Source organism: Erythrolamprus reginae, chromosome 9 (assembly GCF_031021105.1).
Source record: "Erythrolamprus reginae isolate rEryReg1 chromosome 9, rEryReg1.hap1, whole genome shotgun sequence".
Lineage (NCBI taxonomy): Eukaryota > Metazoa > Chordata > Lepidosauria > Squamata > Dipsadidae > Erythrolamprus > Erythrolamprus reginae.
Window position 1 is genome coordinate 49840239 of NC_091958.1, and position 20835 is coordinate 49861073.

A 20835-nucleotide genomic window follows, 5' to 3' on the forward strand; every position below is an offset into this window, starting at 1 on the left:
GAGTCTGGGGCTGGGGCATCGGCGGCGCTTTCCAGGAGAAATGGGGATGGTCATACAAAATCCTCTGCTACATCGTCCTTCCTGTCCACGACTACTTCAGCTTCAACCGCAACAACACACGAGCACGCAACAGAGACAAACTTAAAGTGAACCGCTCCAAACTCGGCTGCTGGAAGTACGACTTTAGTAACCGAGGAGTTGATGCCTGGAACTCACTGCCAGACTCTCTAGTGCAGTGTTTCCCAACCTTGGCAACTTGAAGATATCTGGACTTCAACTCCCAGAATTCCCCAGCCAGCATTCGCTGGCTGGGGAATTCTGGGAGTTGAAGTCCAAATATCTTCAAGTTGCCAAGGTTGGGAAACACTGCTCTAGTGTCATCTCCTAACCTCCAAAACTTGACCCTTAGACTGTCCTCTGTTGACCTCTCCCGATTCCTAAGAGGTCAGTAAGGGGCGTGCATAAGTGCTAATGTTTCTTTATATTTTTTTACTAGTATTGTGTATATGAATATTATTATATCTAATGTTTTTTTTCTTATTTTTCTTTTTACTACAATATTATTATATCTTTACATACCTCCAAAATGAATGAATGAATGAATGATGGGAGGTGTGGGCTGGGGTATCTGTGGATGATGAGAAGTAAATAATAATAATAATAATAATAATAATAATAATAATAATAATAATAATAATTATTATTATTATTATTATTATTATTATTATTATTATAATGATGGTGATAATAATAATAATTTATAAGATTTGTATGCTGCCCCTCTCTGAAGACTCGGGCTGGCTCACAACAACAATAAACAATGCAGTACAAATCCAATAATTAAACCTATAGCTAAAAACCCATTATCATTTAAAAACAGTCAATACTACCCAATCATAACCACATATAAATCTTACTAGCCAAAAAGGGGATACATCAATTACCCCATCGTCAGAGTCTTGCGGAAGGCAAGGAGGTGGGGGCAGTGTGAATCTCCGGGGGGGAGTTGATTCTAGAAGGCCGGGGCCGCCACAGAGAAGGCTCTTCCCCTGGGTCCCGCCAGATGACATTGTTTAGTCAACGTGACCAGGAGAAGGCCAACTCTGTGGGACCTAATTGGCCGCTGGAATTCATGCGGGTTGAGATGTCTGGGGATGATGGGATATGCAGGTTGGGGTATCTGGGGATGATGGGAAGTGCAGGTTGGGACGTCTGGGGATGATGGGAAACGCAGGTTGGGTTATCCTCTCCGCCAGACTTGATACCCCCTTTCTTAAAACGGATCTCATCGCTTTAAAAAATAAGAACAGCCAAATTCTTCCTCCTTGGGGGGGGGGGGGGGCTTCAAAAGGGGAGGGGCTTCAGAGGGGGAGGGGCAGGAGTCCTTTCAAACTCCCCGCCTATGGAGGAGTCCGCCGTCTGCCACTTGACAACCGGACGTTCTTGCCTGCGACTCAATGCTCCCCCTCCATTCTAACCGGGACGCTCTAGCCAAATCCACTCCCCGTAAACAAAAACACACGTAACCTTCGAACGTCCCCAAGCTCTATGGTTCGGCGCCGAAGACGAAGAGCGATAGGAGGGCCGCGCGGGGCAGGCTGGGAAGGCCGTCCGTTTCCGCCGCCGCTTCCGCCGCTGCCATCTTGGTTTTCCTTGCAGGGGAGGGTCGGCGCTCGGCGGCTTCGGCGGCGATGAAGCCCCTTCTGGTGCTGGCGCGGTGCATCCCCGTGAGTCAGTTTATGGGACGGAGGCGACCAAACCGGGCAGGCCGCGGGATGGAACCCCGAGCCGGGCCTGGGATTCCCCCTTTCCCGCGGGTGGAAGCGACCTTGAGCGGGTCCTTGCAGCCAAAAGGGGCGGCCGGGCTGCTATTGCTGCTTCTAGGGAGGCTGTGGAGGGAGAACCGAAGGTCTTTTGGGGTGCCTGAGACCCAGTCCTGGTTCGGCTGTCCTGGCTGGGGCTGCAGGGGAGTCGAGGGGGCGTCGGTGAGAGAGGAGGGATCCCTGCAGGTTGACAGTTAGCAGGCCAGGGGTATGTGATATATTTCAGAATATATCAGAATTGTGAAATAATGCAGCTTTTGAGCCTGAAATAAAAGTTAAGATGTTCTTTCTAGAAAGCAATACAATGAACTTTCCCTTTACAGTATTTTCACTGTGTACTATAGAATCCTATTAAGATCTTTAAATATGTTAAAAGGGTTAAATAAGGTTCGGGAGGGAAGTGTTTTTAATAGGAAACTGAGCACAAGAACAAGGGGCCCCAATCTGAGGCTAGTTGGGAGAAAGATCAGAAGCAACGTGAGAAAATATTATTTTACTGAAAGAGTAGTAGATGCTTGGAACAAACTTCCAGCAGACGTAGTTGGTAAATCCAGCGTAACTGAATTTAAACATGCTTGGGATAAACATATATCCATCCTAAGATAAAATACAGGACAGACTAGATGGACCATGAGGTCTTTTTCTGCCGTTAATCTTCTGTGTTTCTAAGATCTGTCTTCTTGTCTGTATTTATACACTGCTCAAAAAAATAAAGCGGACACTTAAGCAACACAATATAATTCCAAGTAAACCAAACTTTTGTGAAATCAAACTGTTCACTTAGGAAGCAACACCAATTGAGAATCAATTTCACTTGCTGTTGTGTACATTCAACTTTGTACCGAACAAAGTATTGGTAAAAGTAGGTGATGATGGATAGAGGGATATATAGATAAGTGGAGATTAACAAAGGTTGATAGATGTAGGTGATGGATGGATAGATAGATAGATGGAGATCAAAGAGATAGATTGATAAAAGGAAGAGATAGTTGGATAGATGGATGTAGATTGACAGATTGATAAAAGTAGGTGATGGATGGATGTATATTTGTAGATGGAGTTTGTAGATGGAGATTGATAGAGGTAGGTAGGTTGATAGATGTAGATAATGCCCACACATAAACACACACATGTAACGGTAAAGGTATCCCTGCAGATTTTGCCGCACTAGTCATTCCTGACGGTAGGGGGTGGTGCTTATCTCCATTTCAAGGCCATTGATCCAGTGCTTTCAGAAGATACGTTTAACATGGTCATGTGGCAAGAATGATAGCATTCAGTGCTGTTTTACACACAGAGAGAAATACACGCTTAAATTGATCTCACATTTATACTCTCTTTACAGAAGCGGTTTTATTCTGTCCAAGCTGCACCCAAAGCTAAAGTCTCTGCAGCGCCTCGCGTGCAGCTGCCCCCGGAGGAACTTGAGGTCGGTCTGAACTTGATGGAGTATGCTTTGTATTTTGACATTTTGGTTAGTGGTAGAGTCACACGAGTCTTGCGTGGACTGATCTCTCTTTTTTACGCCCCTAAATGCAGATTACAAAATTATCAAGTGGCTTGGTGATTGCCTCTTTGGAAAACTATTGCCCAGTTTCTAGCATCGGTCTCTTCATTAAATCAGGTAGTAGATATGAAACTTCCACCAATCTGGGAACGTCGCATCTGCTCCGTCTTTCAACCAGCCTGGTGAGACGCTCTTGTTCTTCATTCACTTTTAGAAAAACAACTCAGATGATTAAAGTCGAATACACCAAGCAGGAATTTTGAGGTTGGAGAATCAGTTGAGGCAATGGAGAAGAGTCCAGATAGAACAATGAAAGAAACTCTTCCCCACCCCTCCGATGTTAAAAAAAAATGGCCAAAAGAGAAAGGATATAGAACAGTGGCCCTCAACTTTTCTCCCCCAGGGACACAGGGGTTTTTACAGACCGGATGGGGTGTGGTTTCATGTACTACCTTCATCCCACAGTCCAGTTTTGGGCATGCAGGTCAATGATATGTCTATATGGGCCAAGATGTGAGAGGCCTGGCTGCAACTGTCCAAAGCCGAAGAAGTTCCTGAAGACATCTGACTATGAAAAAAGAAGGTTGGCCCATTGGCTTGTTTTTCGCCATCTCCAGGTGGCTTTCCTGAAACACCGTCACCGTCTAGAACTTTGAAACACCCCCCCCCAAAAAAACCCCCGCTCATTTAGCACGATAAGGTCCCACAGAGTTGGTCTTCTCCGGGTCCCGTCGACTAAACAATGTCGTTTGGCGGGCCCCAGGGGAAGAGCCTTCTCTGTGGCAGCCCCAGCCCTCTGGAATCAATTCCCCCCGGAGATTAGAACTGCCCCCATACTCCTTGTCTTTCGTAAATTACTCAAGACCCATCTATACCGCCAGGCATGGGGGAGTTGAGACACCTTTCCCCCAGGCTTTTTTATATTTATGTTTGGGTATGTATATATTGTTTGCTTTTTTAAATATGATAGGGTTTTATGTACTTTTTAATATTAGATTTGTTTTCACTGGAATATTGTTTTTATTATTGTTGTGATTGATTGATTTATATGCCGCCCCTCTCCGAGGACTTGGGGTGGTTTACAACATATAAAAAGAAACAACAGAATGCAATACCTAAATCCAGTTAATTAAAACTAAGCAAACAATCTAAAATCCCCAGTTATGTTTATGGCTTCCCTCTGCCTTGATAGCTACAGCTTATAATCTTAAACCTTTTCTCCCTTTCTCCCATCAGACCACAAAAGGAGCTTCTTCCTTTAAGATTGTCACGGGTATTGATAGCGTTGCTGCTAATCTCAGGTTTGTTACCAAAGCTTTGTTTCCTTTTTGAAAGGTTTGGGGAAAGGGAAAGATATTCTGACAAGTGGTTCGCTCCCAAGGTGCTTATTTTTAGTGAAAAGGCCTATACAGTATTTGAGTTTTGCATTTGATCAAGTAAACTGCTAAGGAATTTGAATAGCTCATAGCAAGGCAACTGAAAGCAGCAAAGGCTTTAAACAAAGGGAAAAACCGGAAGCCTGTCATATTTAATAATCAAAATTGAGCCTATCATAAAGATTTTCTGGATTTGTGGAGGGAATTTTAGTGATTTAGTTTTGCAGAAGTGTATTTTCTCAAGTGTATTGGAAGACAGAGAAGCTGTAAGAGCTAGACAGTTGGTTTGATAATCTCATTTGAATGATGACATTGATTCATTCATTCCACAATGTGGCAAATGCTAGATTTCAGCTATCTCCAATATATTTTCTCTTCTGCAAGTTCTGTTTTTTTGTTCTTCCTTTTTCTAGTGTGACTGCTACCCGGGAGAACATGGTTTATTCCGTTGAATGTCTGCGTGATTACATGTAAGCATCTAGCAGCGCAACAGATCCCTTTTTCAATTCGTACAGTGAGCACTTTCCTTGATAAAAGTTGTGGAACATTTTAATACTAATCGTTTTTCTGTAAAAAAATAAAATAAAACATCGTGAGTTTTCTTTGCTTACTTTATTTAGTGACACCGTGCTGGAATATTTAATAAATGTCACTACTGCTCCAGAATTCAGGCCGTGGGAAGTATCGGAACTCACTACCCGTTTAAAAATTGATAAGGAAATTGCCTTTCACAGCCCCCAGACCAGTAAGTGGTGTTGTTTTTTTAAAGTTGATTGGCTATAGTTCTTTAAAATGGGTGGGAAAATCTCCCTGCCATAACTCTGCTTTGTCAGATATTTATTTATTTATTTATTGGATTTGTATGCCGCCCCTCTCCAGAGATTCGGGGCGGCTAACAGCAACAATAAAACAGTGTACAATAGTAATTTGGTATTGATGATTAAAAATCTATTAATATAAAAACCAAACATACATACAGACATACCATGCATAGAATTGTAAAGGCCTAGGGGGAAAGAGGATCTCAATTCCCCCATGCCTGGCAGCAGAGGTGGGTTTTAAGTTGTTTACGAAAGGCAAGGAGGGTGGGGGAAGTTCTAATCTCTGGGGGGAGTTGGTTCCAGAGGGTCGGGGCCGCCACAGAGAAGGCTCTTCCCCTGGGTCCCGCCAGGCGGGATATGAGTAGCTGTATGCTGAATACCACACCTTTCATTCTTCCAATTCCATTCTTTTGTCTTCCTCTTATCCCCTGCTCTTTTACACCCAGACTCTCCAAACCTGGCAATTTTTAAGACTTGTGGGCCTTTAACTTATAACTTTTAAGCCACGCCGACTGTGGAATTCTGGAAGTTGAAGCCCTCAAGTCAAAAAGTTGCCAAGGTTGAAGAACCCTGTTTTAGAGGACATTGCAGAATTCACACAAATTTTCCCTCTTTAGATTTAGGGCGTAGATAGCCTGCCATTCCTTTAAAAAAAATCTAAACAACATGCTAGTTATTACAATGGGGTTCTGAATGTGCTTTGAAAATTATTATTATTGTTATTATTATTATTATTATTATTATTATTATTATTATTATTGTTGTTGTTAATTGGATTTGTGTGCCGCCCCTCTCGGGAGACTCGGGGCGGCTAACAGCAATAATAAAACAGCATATAATAATAATAATCCAATACTAAAAACAGTTAAAAACCCATTATTATAAAAACCAAACAGACATACAGACATACCATGCATAAAATTGTAAAGGCCTGGGGGGAAAGAGCATCTCAATTCCCCCATGCCTGGCGGCAGAGGTGGGTTTTAAGCAGCTTACGAAAGGCAAGGAGGGTGGGGGCAATTCTAATCTCTGGGGGGGAGATACCATTGTGCTCTCTTATGAGTGTAGTTAATCAACAATTGTTATTCCGATGATAAAAAGACTTGAGCGTGGGTACTACAGGTATGGTTAACTACCAGTAACTCTCAGTCAGTGTCAGTCATTTATGCCTTTGCTAGTTGGAAGTTTTCATTTTTATTTTTATTTTAAAAGTAGCACTGCACATCAAGACAACTAAACCCCAGAACAGTTTTTCCCCGAACACCATCACTCTGCTAAACAATTCACTAAGGCTACATTACTAATTACTATCAGTCTTCTCTATCACCCATCTCCTCCCACTTAGGATTGCATGACTGTAACATGTTGCTTGTATCCTTACGGTCTATATTGATCCTGATCATTTCCTGATTGCTTATTTGTACCTTATGACTATCATTAAGTGTTGTACCTTATGATTCTTGACGAATGTATCTTGGCATATGCACCGAGGATAAATTCCTTGTGTGTTCAATCACACTTGGACAATAAAGAATTCTATTCCATTCTATTCTATTCATTACAAAGAAAATCACTGGGTTGAGAGAAAATGGTATACAGTGTTCCCTCGATTTTTGCGGGTTCGAACTTTGCGAAATGTCTATACCACGGTTTTTCAAAAATATTAATTAAAAAATACTTTGTGGTTTCCCCCCCCATACCACGGTTTTTCCCACCCGATAACGTCATATGTCATTGCCAAACTTTCGTCTGCCTTTAAAAAACATCTTTTTAAATAAACTTTAGTAAGTAAACATGGTGAGTAATAATCTAAATGGTTGCTAAGGGAATGGGAAATTGTAATTTAGGGCTTTAAAGCGTTAAGGGAAGGCTTGTGATACTGTTCATAGCCGAAAATAGTGTATTTACTTCCGCATCTCTACTTCGCGGAAATTCGACTTTCGCAGGCGGTCTCGGAACGCATCCCCCGCGAAAATCGAGGGAACACTGTATATCGCAACAGGATTTTTGTTTTCATAGAACACAGCTTGGTTACAGATTTTATTTATTTTCTTTATTATATTAATGTAGCCGGTCATCTCATGCTGGTGACTGCGGGCAGTGCACACAATTAAAATAAAGGCGGGAAGGGAAGAGTCTTTTGACCTGCTTCACAGACAATTAATGTGCTCACTTCTATTTTGTCTAGGTGTTCTGGAGAATTTACACGCCGCATCTTACCGAAATGCCCTGGCTAATTCTTTGTACTGTCCAGATTTCATGATTGGCAAAATTACACCAGAACAGGCAAGAATTTGAATGGTACTTTTGCAGTGATGATGGATGGAGACCCTCTGATTCGTTCACCCTTAGACTCGGGCGAGGCAGGGCTTCAGGTCTTGAAGGATTGGTTAGCTTTGCAAGGATAAAATGTAATAATGACTATCAGCCCAGTAGTCTTTCTAGAGGGATTAGATAAGACAGAAGAGCACAGGAAGTTCTCAACCGTCCCAGGCTACAGCAGTACTGAAGAAATAAGTGGTTTACAGTCATTTTAGTTTGGTCCCGTCGACCAAACAATGTCGTTTGGCGGGCCCCAGGGGAAGAGCCTTCTCTGTGGCGGCCCCGCCCCTCTGGAACCAACTCCCCCCAGAGATTAGAATTGCCCCCACCCTCCTTGCCTTTCGTAAGCTCCTTAAAACCCACCTCTGCCGCCAGGCATGGGGGAATTGAGATACTCTTTCCCCCTAGGCCTTTACAAGTTATGTATGGTATGTTTGTGTGTATGTTTGGTTTTTATAATAAGGGTTTTTAGTTGTTTTATTAAATTGGATTGTTACATGTTGTTTTTTATCATTGTTGTTAGCTGCCCCGAGTCTGCGGAGAGGGGCGGCATACAAATCCAATAAATAATAATAATAATAATAATAATAATAACAATAATAATAATAATAATAATGGTGCGGTGGCCTAGAGGTGGAACTCTCGCCTCATAATCAGGAGGCTGTGAATTCATTCCTACAAGGGTCGCCCAGAAAGTAATGCACCACATTTTTTTTCTTCAACAATTATTTGTTGAACACAATGAAACTTACACACAAGAAAGAATGATGTTTCTTCTATGCTCCCTATTTTTCCACGTAGTCTCCGTCCTGTTCTATGGTCTTCCTCCAGCGAGACACAAGGGCGTCTATGCCCTGTCGGTACCACTCCTTGTTCTGTTCACAACGCCAATCACAAAGAGGTGATACTGTGCGAATCACCTCTTTGTCATCCTCAAAATGTCTTCCGCGACTAACCATACTTCTGTCGACTACCGATTCTTCATAAACTGTACACAAACGTTTGTGAGTGTTCCCAACAGTTTCTTTCTCCGCAGTGAGAAATTCAATGACACGCTGCTTGTAACGTATATCACTTACAGACGCCATTTCGAAACACTGCTGCAGCTGCGCTCTCTGTCTGAAGAAGCGCAAAATTTACACATGCACTCCTGACAATTCAAATAATGTACAGTGTTCCCTCGATTTCCATGGGGGATGCGTTCCGAGACCAACCGCAAAAGTCGAATTTCCGCGAAGTAGAGATGCGGAAGTAAATACACTATTTTTGGCTATGGATAATATCACAAGCCTTCCCTTAATACTTTAAACTCCTAAATTACCATTTCCCATTCCCTTAACAACCATTTACTCACCATTATTACTGGTACTCACCATTGAATAGTGATCCTGATATTTATAAACATAATTATTTATTAACAATAATTATTATTTTTGTTATTTATTTGCAAAAATTATTAGTTTGGCGATGACATCATCAGGTGGAAAAAACCGTTGTATACGAAAAAACCGCGAAGTATTTTTTAATTACCGTAATATTTTTTTAAAAACCATGTATAGGCTATTCGCGAAGTTCGAACCCGCGAAAATCAAGGGAACACTGTATATCTAAAGTTTCGCATTCGTACCATTACTGGAGGCTGAGAAAAAAAATGGTGCATTGCTTTCTGGGCAACCCTCGTAGGTAGAGGCAGATATTTCTCTCTCTAGGCACAAAGAGTATATACCTGCTGAACAAAACTCTGCATTGGTGACAGGAAGGGCAATGGGCCATTCAAACACTCTGCTAGCTCCATTCAATTGCCCAGACTCCACCTTGCAAGGGATTATGGAGTAATTAAAAGATGATGATGATGATAGGCTCCTTTGAAGACTTGCTTTTTTTCTTTAACACAGTTGCACGAATACGTTCAGAACAACTTCACTAGTGGACGCATGGCCTTGGTGGGGCTCGGTAGGTAATCGGCCATTTCTTGTTTTATTCCATGCTGAGTCCCATTAAACTTTATATCATTTTGGGGTGTCCTCCTTCTGACTCGGGTCTCGTCTTGCAGGTGTCAGCCACGCTGACCTAAAGCAGGTTGGAGAACAGTTCCTTAACATTCGCAGTGGGGCTGGCATAGCCGGTGAAAAGGCCAAATATCGCGGAGGTAAGTTGGAGGCCTTCTGCTTTGGCTTTGCTCCCGAAGTGCATTTTCAGGCATTCTGAGATTGTTAGGAATACAGTGGTACCTCATGATACAAACCCCTCGTCTTAGGAACAACCCGAGATACGAACCCGGGGTTCAGAAAATTTTTGCCTCTTCTTATGAACTTTTTTCTTCTTACGAACCCGCCGGTGCCGCCGCCGCCGAGAAGCCCCGCCGCCCGGCTGTCGCTTTTTGAAACAGCTGGGGGGCTTCCCAGCGTCCTCCTGAACCTGAACGACAAACCCGAACTTCCGGGTTCGGCGTTCGGGAGGCCGCTGGGAAGCCCCCCGGCTGTTTTAAAAGGTGACAGCCGGGTGGCGGGGCTTCCCAGCGGCTTCCCGAACCCGAACTTTTGCCAAACTTCCGGGTTCGGCGTTCGGGAGGCCGCTGGGAAGCCCCGCCGCCCGGCTTTCACCTTTTAAAACAGTTGGGGGGCTTCCCAGCAGCCTCCTGAACCCGAACGCCAAACCCGAACTTCCGGGTTCGGCGTTCGGGAGGCCGCTGGGAAGCCGCGGCGCCCGGCTGTCACATTTTAAAACAGCCGGGGGGCTTTTGCGGGGGTTTTTTTTCTGTTGCACCAATTAATGGATTTTACATTGTTTCCTATGGGAAATAATGTTTCGTCTTACGAACTTTTCGTCTTACGAACCTCCCCCTGTAACTAATTAGGTTCGTAAGACGAGGTATTACTGTATTTGGCATCCCCACCTTACAACAGCTCCTTTAGCGACCGTTTGAAATTACGACCATTCCATTTCTGTGCATAAAAGACTAATTGCTGTTCTATGATTTAAGACTTTCTGAACTCGTGACAGCTGTTAATGACAGCTAATTAACAGTTGGGCTTTTGCAAGAAAATCTGCCTTTGTGTTTGTGTGTGGGAGATCTCTACTAAGACAATGAATCCCAACGAATCCCAGCGACCGATTAGGTCCCACAGAGTTGGCCTTCTCCGGGTCCCGTCGACTAAACAATGTCATTTGGCGGGGCCCAGGGGAAGAGCCTTCTCTGTGGCGGCCCCCACCCTCTAGAACCAGCTCCCCCCGAGATTAGAACTGCCCCCACCCTCCTGGCCTTTCGTAAGCTCCTTAAAACCCACCTCTGCCGTCAGGCATGGGGGAACTGAGATAACTTCCCCAGGCCTATACTGTTTATGTATAATATGTTGTGTGTATGTTTTCTTAAATTATGGGTTTTTAGTTTTAATTATTAGATTTGTATTGTACATTGCTTTTTTCTATTATTGTTGTAAGCTGCCCCAAGTCTACGGAGGGGGGCGGCATACAAATTTAATAAATAAATAAGTAAGTAAGTAAGTAAGTAAGTAAGTAGTCAGTTATTGATTAAAAAGAAGTTTGAACAATCTGTATTTTGCTACATTCTTAGCTGGGGCAGGACAGTAGGAGAGAGAGGAGTTGGGTGAAAATCGGTGTCGCCAATCGCTGTTCCTATCTTTGGCGTACTTAAATCTAGATTAATGTCTCCTCTTCCTTTAAGGTGAAATGCGAGAACAGCACCGCGATAACCTCGTCCATGCGGTTGTAGTAGCAGAGGGAGCAGCTGTTGGAAGCCCGGAAGTGAATGCCTTTAGCGTCCTTCAGAATATCCTTGGAGCAGCATCTCTCATTAAGAGAGGAAGCAGGATCACCAGCAAACTTGTCCAGGAGATTACAAAGGCTACTCCCCTACCCTTTGATGTAAGCACTGAAATGGATCTTTTATCTGTCTGTCTGTCTGTCTGTCTGTCTGTCTGTCTGTCTGTCTGTCTGTCTGTCTATCTATCTATCTAAAGGGCTTAGAAATCTTTGTGTGTGTGTGTGTATACATGCATATGTGTGTGCATGTGTATATATACAGTATGTCACAGAAGTGAGTAGACCCCCTCATGTTTTGTAAATATTTAAGTACAGTGCTACCTCTACTTACGAACTTAATTCATTCCGTGACCAGGTTCTTAAGTAGAAAAGTTTGTAAGAAGAAGCAATTTTTCCCATAGGAATCCATGTAAAAGCAAATAATGTGTGCAATTGGGGAAACCACAGGGAGGGTGGAGACCCTGTTTCCACCCAGGAGATTCCTAGAGAGGCCCCACAGAGGCTTCTCCCCGCCTTTTCCGTCCCTGTTTCCTCCCCTGAGATTCCTTGAGAGGCTCCACAGAGGCTTCTCCCCGCCTTTTCTGGCCCTGTTTCCTCTCAGAAGATTCCTAGAGAGGCCCTACGGAGGCTTCTCCCTGCCTTTCCTGGCCCTGTTTCCTTCCAGGAGATTCCTAAAGAGGCCCCACGGAGGCTTCTCCCTGTCTTTTCCAGCCCTGCTTCCTCCCAGGAGATTCCTAAAGAGGCCCCATGGAGGCTTCTCCCTGTCTTTTCCAGCCCTGCTTCCTCCCAGGAGATACCTAGAGAGGCCCCATGGAGGCTTCTCCCTGCCTTTTCCGGTTACAGCTTCGGAGGCTTCGGTTCTTAAGTAGAAAATGGTTCTTGAAAAGTGGCAAAAAAAAAATCTTGAACACCCAGTTATACTGGGGGGGGAATTCAAATATGCTAACTGAAGCAGCCTTCTATTGCAGGTAACAGCATTCAATGCGAATTACTCGGACTCTGGTCTTTTTGGCATATACACCATCTCTCAAGCCTCAGTCACCAGGGAGGTAAGTTATCAGGATGTAATTCGAGACCTCCTTGGGGCCTGTGAATTGCTTGAACTCTCAAGTATGTTCTCGGGGTGGGCGGGCCAAAATGTGCCACTCTGTTGGGAGAGATTTGAAGGGGGAAAGTGGGTGGGGCTCCTCCAGTTACTACGGCTCAAACTAACGTATTTTATAGTAACGTGTTTTATTTGGTTGCGTCAAGGTAATCAAAGCTGCTTTGAATCAAGTGAAGGCTGTTTCCGAGGGGGGTGTTACTGAGGAAGAAGTTAAAAGAGCCAAGTAAGTTTCTCCACCCCACCCCACCCCTCCAAGATTGTTTGGTTCTCCAAAAATATTATAGTTTCTTTCTATTAAGCTTTCTGGACTACCAGGTATGGCTATGTGTAACATAATTCTCTGGGTCCGTTCAAACTTTAGCAAGCTAGAGTAAAGAAAAAAAGTCACAACTTTCTCTATGTGCGAAACTTGTTCATCATACAAAATGAACAATAAAGTGGTATTCAGAAGCAAGGAACACATGGTTTTTGTTATGTTAGAGTTTTATCCATTTATTAATTCAAAAGTAATTCAAGATAAACATATAGAATAGTCGTGGCAAACCTTTTTATTCCTCGGGTGCCGAAAGAGAATGCGCAAGTGTCCACAACCGTAATTCAGTGCCTGGGGAGGGCAAAACGTTTTTCCTGCCCCCCAGGAGACCCTCTGGAGGTCGGAAAAGACCTGTTTCCCAACTTCTGGTGGGCCCAGTAGGCTCGTGTTTCGTCCTCCCCAGGGTCCAAAGGCTTCCCTGTAGCTGGGAGAGGGTAAAAAGGCCCTCCCCTATCCCCCAGGAGGCTCTCTGGAAGCCAAAAACGCCCTCCCAGAGCCTCTGTGTGAGCCAAAAATCAACTGGCTGGCACACACATGCACGTTGGAGCTGAGCTAGGGCAATAGCTCACAGGCCAACATATGGCTCCGCATGCCACCTGTGGCAATTGTGCCATAGGTTTGCCATCACTGATATATAATATTCCTTCCTCCTAGTTCCTCCACAACAATAAGCTTATGAGGTGTGGGTTAGGCTGAGAGGGAGGAAGTGGCCCGTCTTAGCTGTCATGGCTAACATGGGACTCAAACTCATCACCTCCTGGTGATTGGCCCAAAATCATCCCGGCTGGCTTTCCTTCCTAAGGCAGGACTAGAACTCAAGTCTCCTGGTTTCTAGGCTGGCACTTTAACAACTTCATCAAGCTGGTTAAATGCAGAACTTCCTGGTGTCTCAAGACCATTGTCTTGTTTGAGATTCTTAGCCATTGCTCTGTCAGTCCAAAGAAAATGAGATAGAAACATAGAAGACTGACGGCAGAAAAAGACCTCATGGTCCATCTAGTCTGCCCTTATACTATTTCCTGTATTTCAACTTACAATGGATATATGTTTATCCCAGGCATGTTTAAATTCAGTTACTGTGGATTTATCTACCACGTCTGCTGGAAGTTTGTTCCAAGGATCTACTACTCTTTCAGTAAAATAATATTTTCTCACGTTGCTTTTGATCTTTCCCCCAACTAACTTCAGATTGTGTCCCCTTGTTCTTGTGTTCACTTTCCTGTTAAAAACACTTCCCTCCTGAACCTTATTTAAGATAAGTAGCCAAACAGTTAATTTGATGTATTTGCAATCAGTTAAATCATTTTTTTTTAAAGGAGCAAAAACACTGTTATCCAAAATCTATTTATTCTGATTTTACACATTTATTTGTACACGTACATTATTTATTACATGATTTTACAAAGTGCATGATTATGGCATTTTTCTCTTTAAGGTATTTTATTGAAATCCATTTTTGTTCCCAGTTGCATAAGTGAAATTTCTTATATGACTTTCCTCATGTTGCTTTCCCTAGAGAGCCTCCTTGACGCCAGAGTGACAGCCGTTTTAGAGTAATTTATCTCCTTGAATTAAACTGCAATACAAAGTAAATGTCAAAAGTAAAGTGACAGTAATTGGAAATATATTCAGTTTTATCCTTAGCACGCATTTCCCCTTATTCTTTCAGTATTTTGATCTCATGATCAAGTTAATCTAGCCCCGTATTGTTCTGTCGGGCTCTCTGGTAGACTCCTCCCAAAAATTCACAGGTACAAATTTCAGACACACACACATGTTTGAAAATTCAAAACAATGTTCTTTATAATGAAAATTCACTTAAACCAAGCCCTCTTTTGGTATAGCACAGAGCACTGGTCTCCAAACAAACTGGTAATTTGTACAAGTCCCTTATCAGTTCTGGGATACTTAGCTTGCAGCTGTGAGGCAATTCACAGTCCTTCTTCTTTGACAAAGTGACACACATTTTGCTCTGGTTTAGTTTCAAAGTGGGGAAAAATCAGCACACAAAAGGTCAAACGCAGCAAAGCAGGCACGAAACACAATGATCAGATAATCCTCCACAATGGCCAAACTCACAGGCTGCTATTTATAGCAGCCTCACTAATGACCACAGCCCCACCCAAGCACAGGTGGCCTCATTTTCTTTGATAATAATCTCTCAGTTGTTGCTGCCTATGCATCGCTCTCCGCATGCGTGGCTGTATCATTAACTCTTGTTCTGAATCCAAGGAGGAGCTGGATAATTGATCTCCTTCTGAGCTGTCTGCCCCACTCTCCTCCTCCCTGTCACTCATGTCTTCTTGGTCAGAGGAGCCTTCATCATCAGATTCCACCGGGAGCAAAACAGGCCTGCAGCATGTGGATGTCTCCCCCACATCCACAGTCCTTGGGGCAGGAGCTGGGCCAGAGATAACCACAACACGTACCATAGTTTTGAGAATGTCAGCATTGTAAGAGTAATGCATTAAAAAAAACCTAGGAATTAACCGATGGATGGTCCCAATTCTTTGTGCCATTAGACATTAATAAGAGAATCCTGCACATTATGGAAGGCATTTTTTACGTATTGAATAAAAGACTCGAACCTTTCACTTTAATTGGCGATCCCAACTTGTAAAAATCAACATTTTGTCACATTTCTGTGGAAATTGTCCTAACCCTAACTCATTAAATGCAGTACCTTTATATTAGAGTGTCCAGCCTTGTCAACGTTAAGACCTGTAGAGTTTAATTTCCAGAATTCCACAGCCAGCTGAGGAATTCTGGGAGTTGAAGTCCACGGGTCTTAACGTTGACAATGTTGGACACCCCTGCTTTAAATTGAAGATACAGTGGTACCTCTACTTACGAACTTAATTCATTCCATGACCAGGTTCTTAAATAGAAAAGTTTGTAAGAAGAAGCATTTTTTCCCATAGGGATCAATGTAAAAGCAAATAATGCGTGGGATTGGGGAAACCACAAGGAGGGTGGAGGCCCTGTTTCCTCCCAGGAGATTCCTAGAGAGGCCCCACAGAGGCTTCTCCCTGCCTTTTCCGGTTACAGTTTCAGAGGCTCAGGTTTGTCAGTGGAAAATGGTTCTTGACAAGAGGTAAAAGATCTTGAACACCCAGTTCTTATCTAGAAAAGTTCGTAAGTGTTGTGGTTAGCTCTGGCCCAGCTCCTGCCTCAAGGACTGTGGATGTGGGGGAGACATCCACATGCTGCAGGCCTGTTTTGCCCCCGGTGGAATCTGCTGATGAAGGCTCCTCTGACCAAGAAGACATGAGTGACAGGGAGGAGGAGAGTGTGGCAGACAGCTCAGAAGGAGATCAATTATCTAGCTCCTCCTTGTATTCAGAACAAGAGTTAATGATACAGCGATGCATAGGCAGCAACAACGGAGAGATTATTATCAAAGAAAATGAGGCCACCTGTGGTTGGGTGGGGCTGTGGCAATTAGTGAGGCTGCTATAAATAGCAGCCTGTGGGTTTGGCCATTGTGGAGGATTATCTGATCGTTTTGTTTCGTGACTGCTTTACTGACTTTGACCTTTTGGGTGCTGATTTTTCCCCGCTTTGAAACTAAACCAGAGCAAAGGGTGTTTCACTTTGTGAAAGAAGAAGGACTGTGAATTGCCTCACAGCTGCAAGCTAAGTATCCCAGAACTGATAAGGGACTTGTACAAATCACCAGTTTGTTTGGAGACGAGTGCTCTTTGCTATACCAAAAGAGGGCTTGGTTTAAGTGACTTTTCATTATAAAGAACATTGTTTTGAATTTTCAAACGTGAGTGTGTCTGAAATTTGTACCTGTGAATTTTTGGGAAGAGTCTACCAGAGAGCCCGACAGAACAGTAAGTAGAGGCGTTTGTAGGTAGAAGTACACTGTATGCCATTTTTATGAATTGTGACCAGGCTGTTGCCCTTACCTTCTTTCCCCTCCCGTTCCTTGACAGGCAGCAAATGAAGGCAGCTTTCTTTACGTCCGTGGAGTCTTCAGAAGGTTTGCTGAATGAAATTGGTAGCCAGGCGTTAGCATTGGGGACGTACACCTCTCCGGCCCACGTGATTGAACAGATTGACTCCGTGACCACTGCTGATGTTGTGAACGTAAGTCTGGTGCCGGTCAGTCGTCATTACAATGAGATAAGAACTCAAATTAAGTCTGTTTTCTATCTCTGCATTGAATTAGGTGGGAATGGGGGGGGGGGGCGCTTCTGGGATCTTAATGATTTCTTTCATAAAAGAATCAGCAATCCTCATAGCTGGGTCTGAATCCTGAACCCCATGGGTCCTTCTGTCTTTTTGCTCTGAGATCCTATGGTGCCGACTGCAGCTATATTAGGCTGGTGCCTGTGGTTAATTTGCACCCTCCAAAAATGCATTTGCGTATAGTTTTCATCCATGTTAATTGTCTTTGGAGGCCTGTTTTAATAGAAAAGAGGATAGAAATAAGTTAGCTTTTATATTAGAAAGACTGCACTATGGACATCGGGGGGGTAGTTGGTTCCATAGAGCTGGGGCAGCCCCAGAGAAGGCCCTCCCCCGTGGTCCCACCAACTTGCATTGCTTAGTTCAGTGTTTTTCAACCAGTGTGCCGCGGCACACTAGTGTGCCATGAGACATGGTCAGGTGTGCCGCGAGAGAGAGAGAAAGAAAGAGAAAGAAAGAAAGAGAGAAAGAAAGAGCAAGAGAGAGAGAAAGAAAACAAGAGAGAGAAAAAGAAAGCAAGAGAGAGAGAGAGAGAAAGAAAGCAAGGGAGATAAAAAGAAAGAACAAGAGAGAAAGAAAGAGAGGGAGAAAGAGAACAAGAGAGGGAAAGAAAGCAAGAGAGAGAGCAAGAGAGCAAGAGAAAGAAAGAGAGGGAGAAAGAGAGGGAGGGAAGGTGGGAGAGAGAAAGACAGAGGGAGGGAGGGAGGGAGGGAGAGAGAAAGAGAGCAAAAAAGAGGAAGGAAGGAAGAGAGAAAGAAAGAGGGATGGAGAGAGAGAGAAAAAAGAGGAAGGGAGAGAAAGAGGGAGGGAGAGAGAGAGAAATAGAGCGAAAGGGAGGAAAAGAGAGAGATAATTTTTTTTGTCCAAACTTTTTTTAGCCCCCTCCCCCCTCAATGTGCCCCATGGTTTTGTAAATGTAAAAAATGTGCCGCAGCTCAAAAAAGGTTGAAAATCACTGGCTTAGTTGACGGGACCTGGAGGAGGCCAACTCTGTGTGCTCTTATTGGTCTCTGGGAGGTATGTGGCAAGAGGCGGTCCCATAGATAGTCTGGCCCTGGGCCATGTAGGGCTTTATTGTGCCTTGAATTGTGCCCGGAGACTAATAGGAAGCCAGTGCAGGTCGCGGAGCATAGGTGTTATATGGGTGTGTTATATGTTTTAAAAGAAACAGACTTTGTTAATTGTTCGACATGTTTACCAACCAAACCTCCTGCTTTTATTTTGTCAGGCGGCCAAGAAGTTTGTCAGTGGGAAGAAGTCGATGACCGCCCGGGGAAACCTGTCCAATACCCCTTTCGTTGACGAGTTGTAAGAAAGGCTACAGGCTACAGGCTGTAAGGCCGAACCCCCAAAGCAACCGGATTGATTGCTGTTCCCTTTGCTTTGGCTTAACAGATTCCCATGTTCATTTACATACGTCAAATAAATGTGCCGAACTCGTACTACAACAACAGAATGGCCAGCATTTTTGTCTTCGGAAAGTAGATGGCCGACGTTGCCAGCTTTGGTTGGACTGGGTTGTAACGGTTGTAAAGAAAGAAAGAAACTAAGGCAGTGGTGGCGAACCTTTTTTGCTTTGGGTGCCGAAAGAGTGTGTGGTTTGCACTATCGCGCGTGCACGAGTGGCCCACACCCGTAATTCATTGCTTGGGGAGGACGAGAACAGCTTCCGTCACCTCCTGGAGGCCCTCTGGAGGCTGGAAATGGCCTGTTTCCCAAGTTCTGCTGGGCCTAGTAGGCTCGTGTTTTGCCCTCCCCAGGCTCCAGAGCAGTGTTTTCTTCAACCAGTGTGCCGTGGCACACTAGTGTGCCGTGAGACATGGTCAGATGTACCGTGGGGGAAATTAAACATGGATCCCCAAACTACCATTTCTGCCAGGATATCCCTTTTGTGTTCATCAAAACAGGCCCAGTTTTCACACTAAATGAGTATAAATACATTTAGAAATTATATTATTAACTATATTGATTGATTGATTGATTGATTGATTGATTGATTGAATTTGTATGCCGCCCCTCTCCGGAGACTCAGGGCGGCTAACAGAATAGAATAGAATAGAATTTTTATTGGCCAAGTATGATTAGACACACAAGGAATTTGTCTTGATGCATATGCTCTCAGCGTACATAAAATAAAATATACATTTGTCAAGAATCATGTGGTACGACACTTAATGATTGTCATAGGGGTCAAATAAGCAATGAAGAAGCAATATTAATAAAATATTAGGATATAACCAACAAGTTACAGTCATACAGTCAACATGGGAGGAAATGGGTGATAGGAATGATGAGAAAAACTAGTAGAATAGAAGTGCAGATTTAGTAGAAAGTCTGACAGTGTTGAGGGAATTATTTGTTTAGTAGAGTGATGGCGTTCGGAAAAAAACTGTTCTTGTGTCTAGTTGTCTTGGTGTGCAGTGCTCTGTAGCGACGTTTTGAGGGTAGGAGTTGAAACAATTTGTGTCCAGGATGTGAGGGGTCAGTAAATATTTTCCCCGCCCTCTTTTTGACTCGTGCAGTATACAGGTCCTCAATGGAAGGCAGGTTGGCAGCAATTGTTTTTTCTGCAGTTAAAAACCCATTATTATAAAAGCCAAACATACATACAGACATACCATGCATAAAATTGTAAAGGCCTAGGGGGAAAGAGGATCTCAATTCCCCCATGCCTGGCGGCAGAGGTGGGTTTTAAGCAGCTTACAAAAGGCAAGGAGGGTGGGGGCAATTCTAATATCTGGTGGGAGTTGGTTCCAAAGGGCCAGGGCCACCACCACAGAGAAGGCTCTTCCCCTGGGTCCCGCCAAGCGACATGTTATGTATAATATGTATGTATAATATGTACTGTGTTAGAGAGTCATTTTGTGTCATTTTGGTTGGTGGTGTGCCCCAGGATTTTGTAAATTTGTAAAAAATGTGCCACGTCTCAAAAAAGGTTGAAAATCACTGCTCCAGAGGGTTCCCGGAGCCAGGGGAAGGTAAAAATGTCCTCCCCCAACCCCCTGGAGGCTCTCTGGAAGCCAAAAACACCCTCCCAGACCCTCTGTGTGAACCAAAAATCAGATGGCCGCGCACACATGCATGTTGGAGTTGAGCTAGGGCAACGGCAACCAGTGTTCCCTCTAATTTTTTGGGGGGGTGGGCGGAAAAGTATAGTGTCTGAGCGGCAGTCCCTTCGGGACTGGGCGGCACAGAAATAATAAATAAACAATCAAACAAATAAAAAACCCACCCTGTGTTGCCTCAGAGAATTTCAAAATAAAATACTGTACTGTGTGTCTATAACAGTGAGCTCATAATAGGGCAACTCTATCAATATCAAAATGCCACTTAAATAGTTGAGCTAGTTTCAAACTAGATTTTGATTTTCTTTCTCTCTTCCTTACTCCCATTCTTTTTCTTTCTCTTTTCCTTCCTCTCTTTTTTCTATCTGTTTCTCTTCCTCTCTCTCTCCTTCCCTCTCACTCTTTCCCTCTCGGCTTCTGGGCAGGTTTGGAAAACTCTGAGTTGATGATGATTTTTAAGTGAGCGATTGCTCACTGCTCAGCTTAGAGGGAACTATGACGGCAACTCCATGTGCCACCTGTG

General features: G+C 43.7%; 1 protein-coding gene across 1 annotated transcript; it reads left to right on the plus strand.

Moving 5' to 3' along the window:
* Positions 1 to 1349: 1349 nt before the first annotated feature.
* UQCRC2 (ubiquinol-cytochrome c reductase core protein 2) lies at positions 1350 to 18695 on the plus strand. The gene is made up of 14 exons (XM_070761189.1): positions 1350 to 1727; positions 3169 to 3252; positions 3363 to 3512; positions 4567 to 4631; positions 5120 to 5176; positions 5327 to 5451; positions 7716 to 7813; positions 9745 to 9802; positions 9903 to 9998; positions 11535 to 11734; positions 12601 to 12681; positions 12884 to 12960; positions 16992 to 17145; positions 18476 to 18695. Exons 1-14 carry the CDS (start codon positions 1692 to 1694, stop codon positions 18557 to 18559), a joined length of 1365 nt encoding a protein of 454 aa, XP_070617290.1. The 5' UTR covers positions 1350 to 1691; the 3' UTR covers positions 18560 to 18695.
* Positions 18696 to 20835: the final 2140 nt, after the last annotated feature.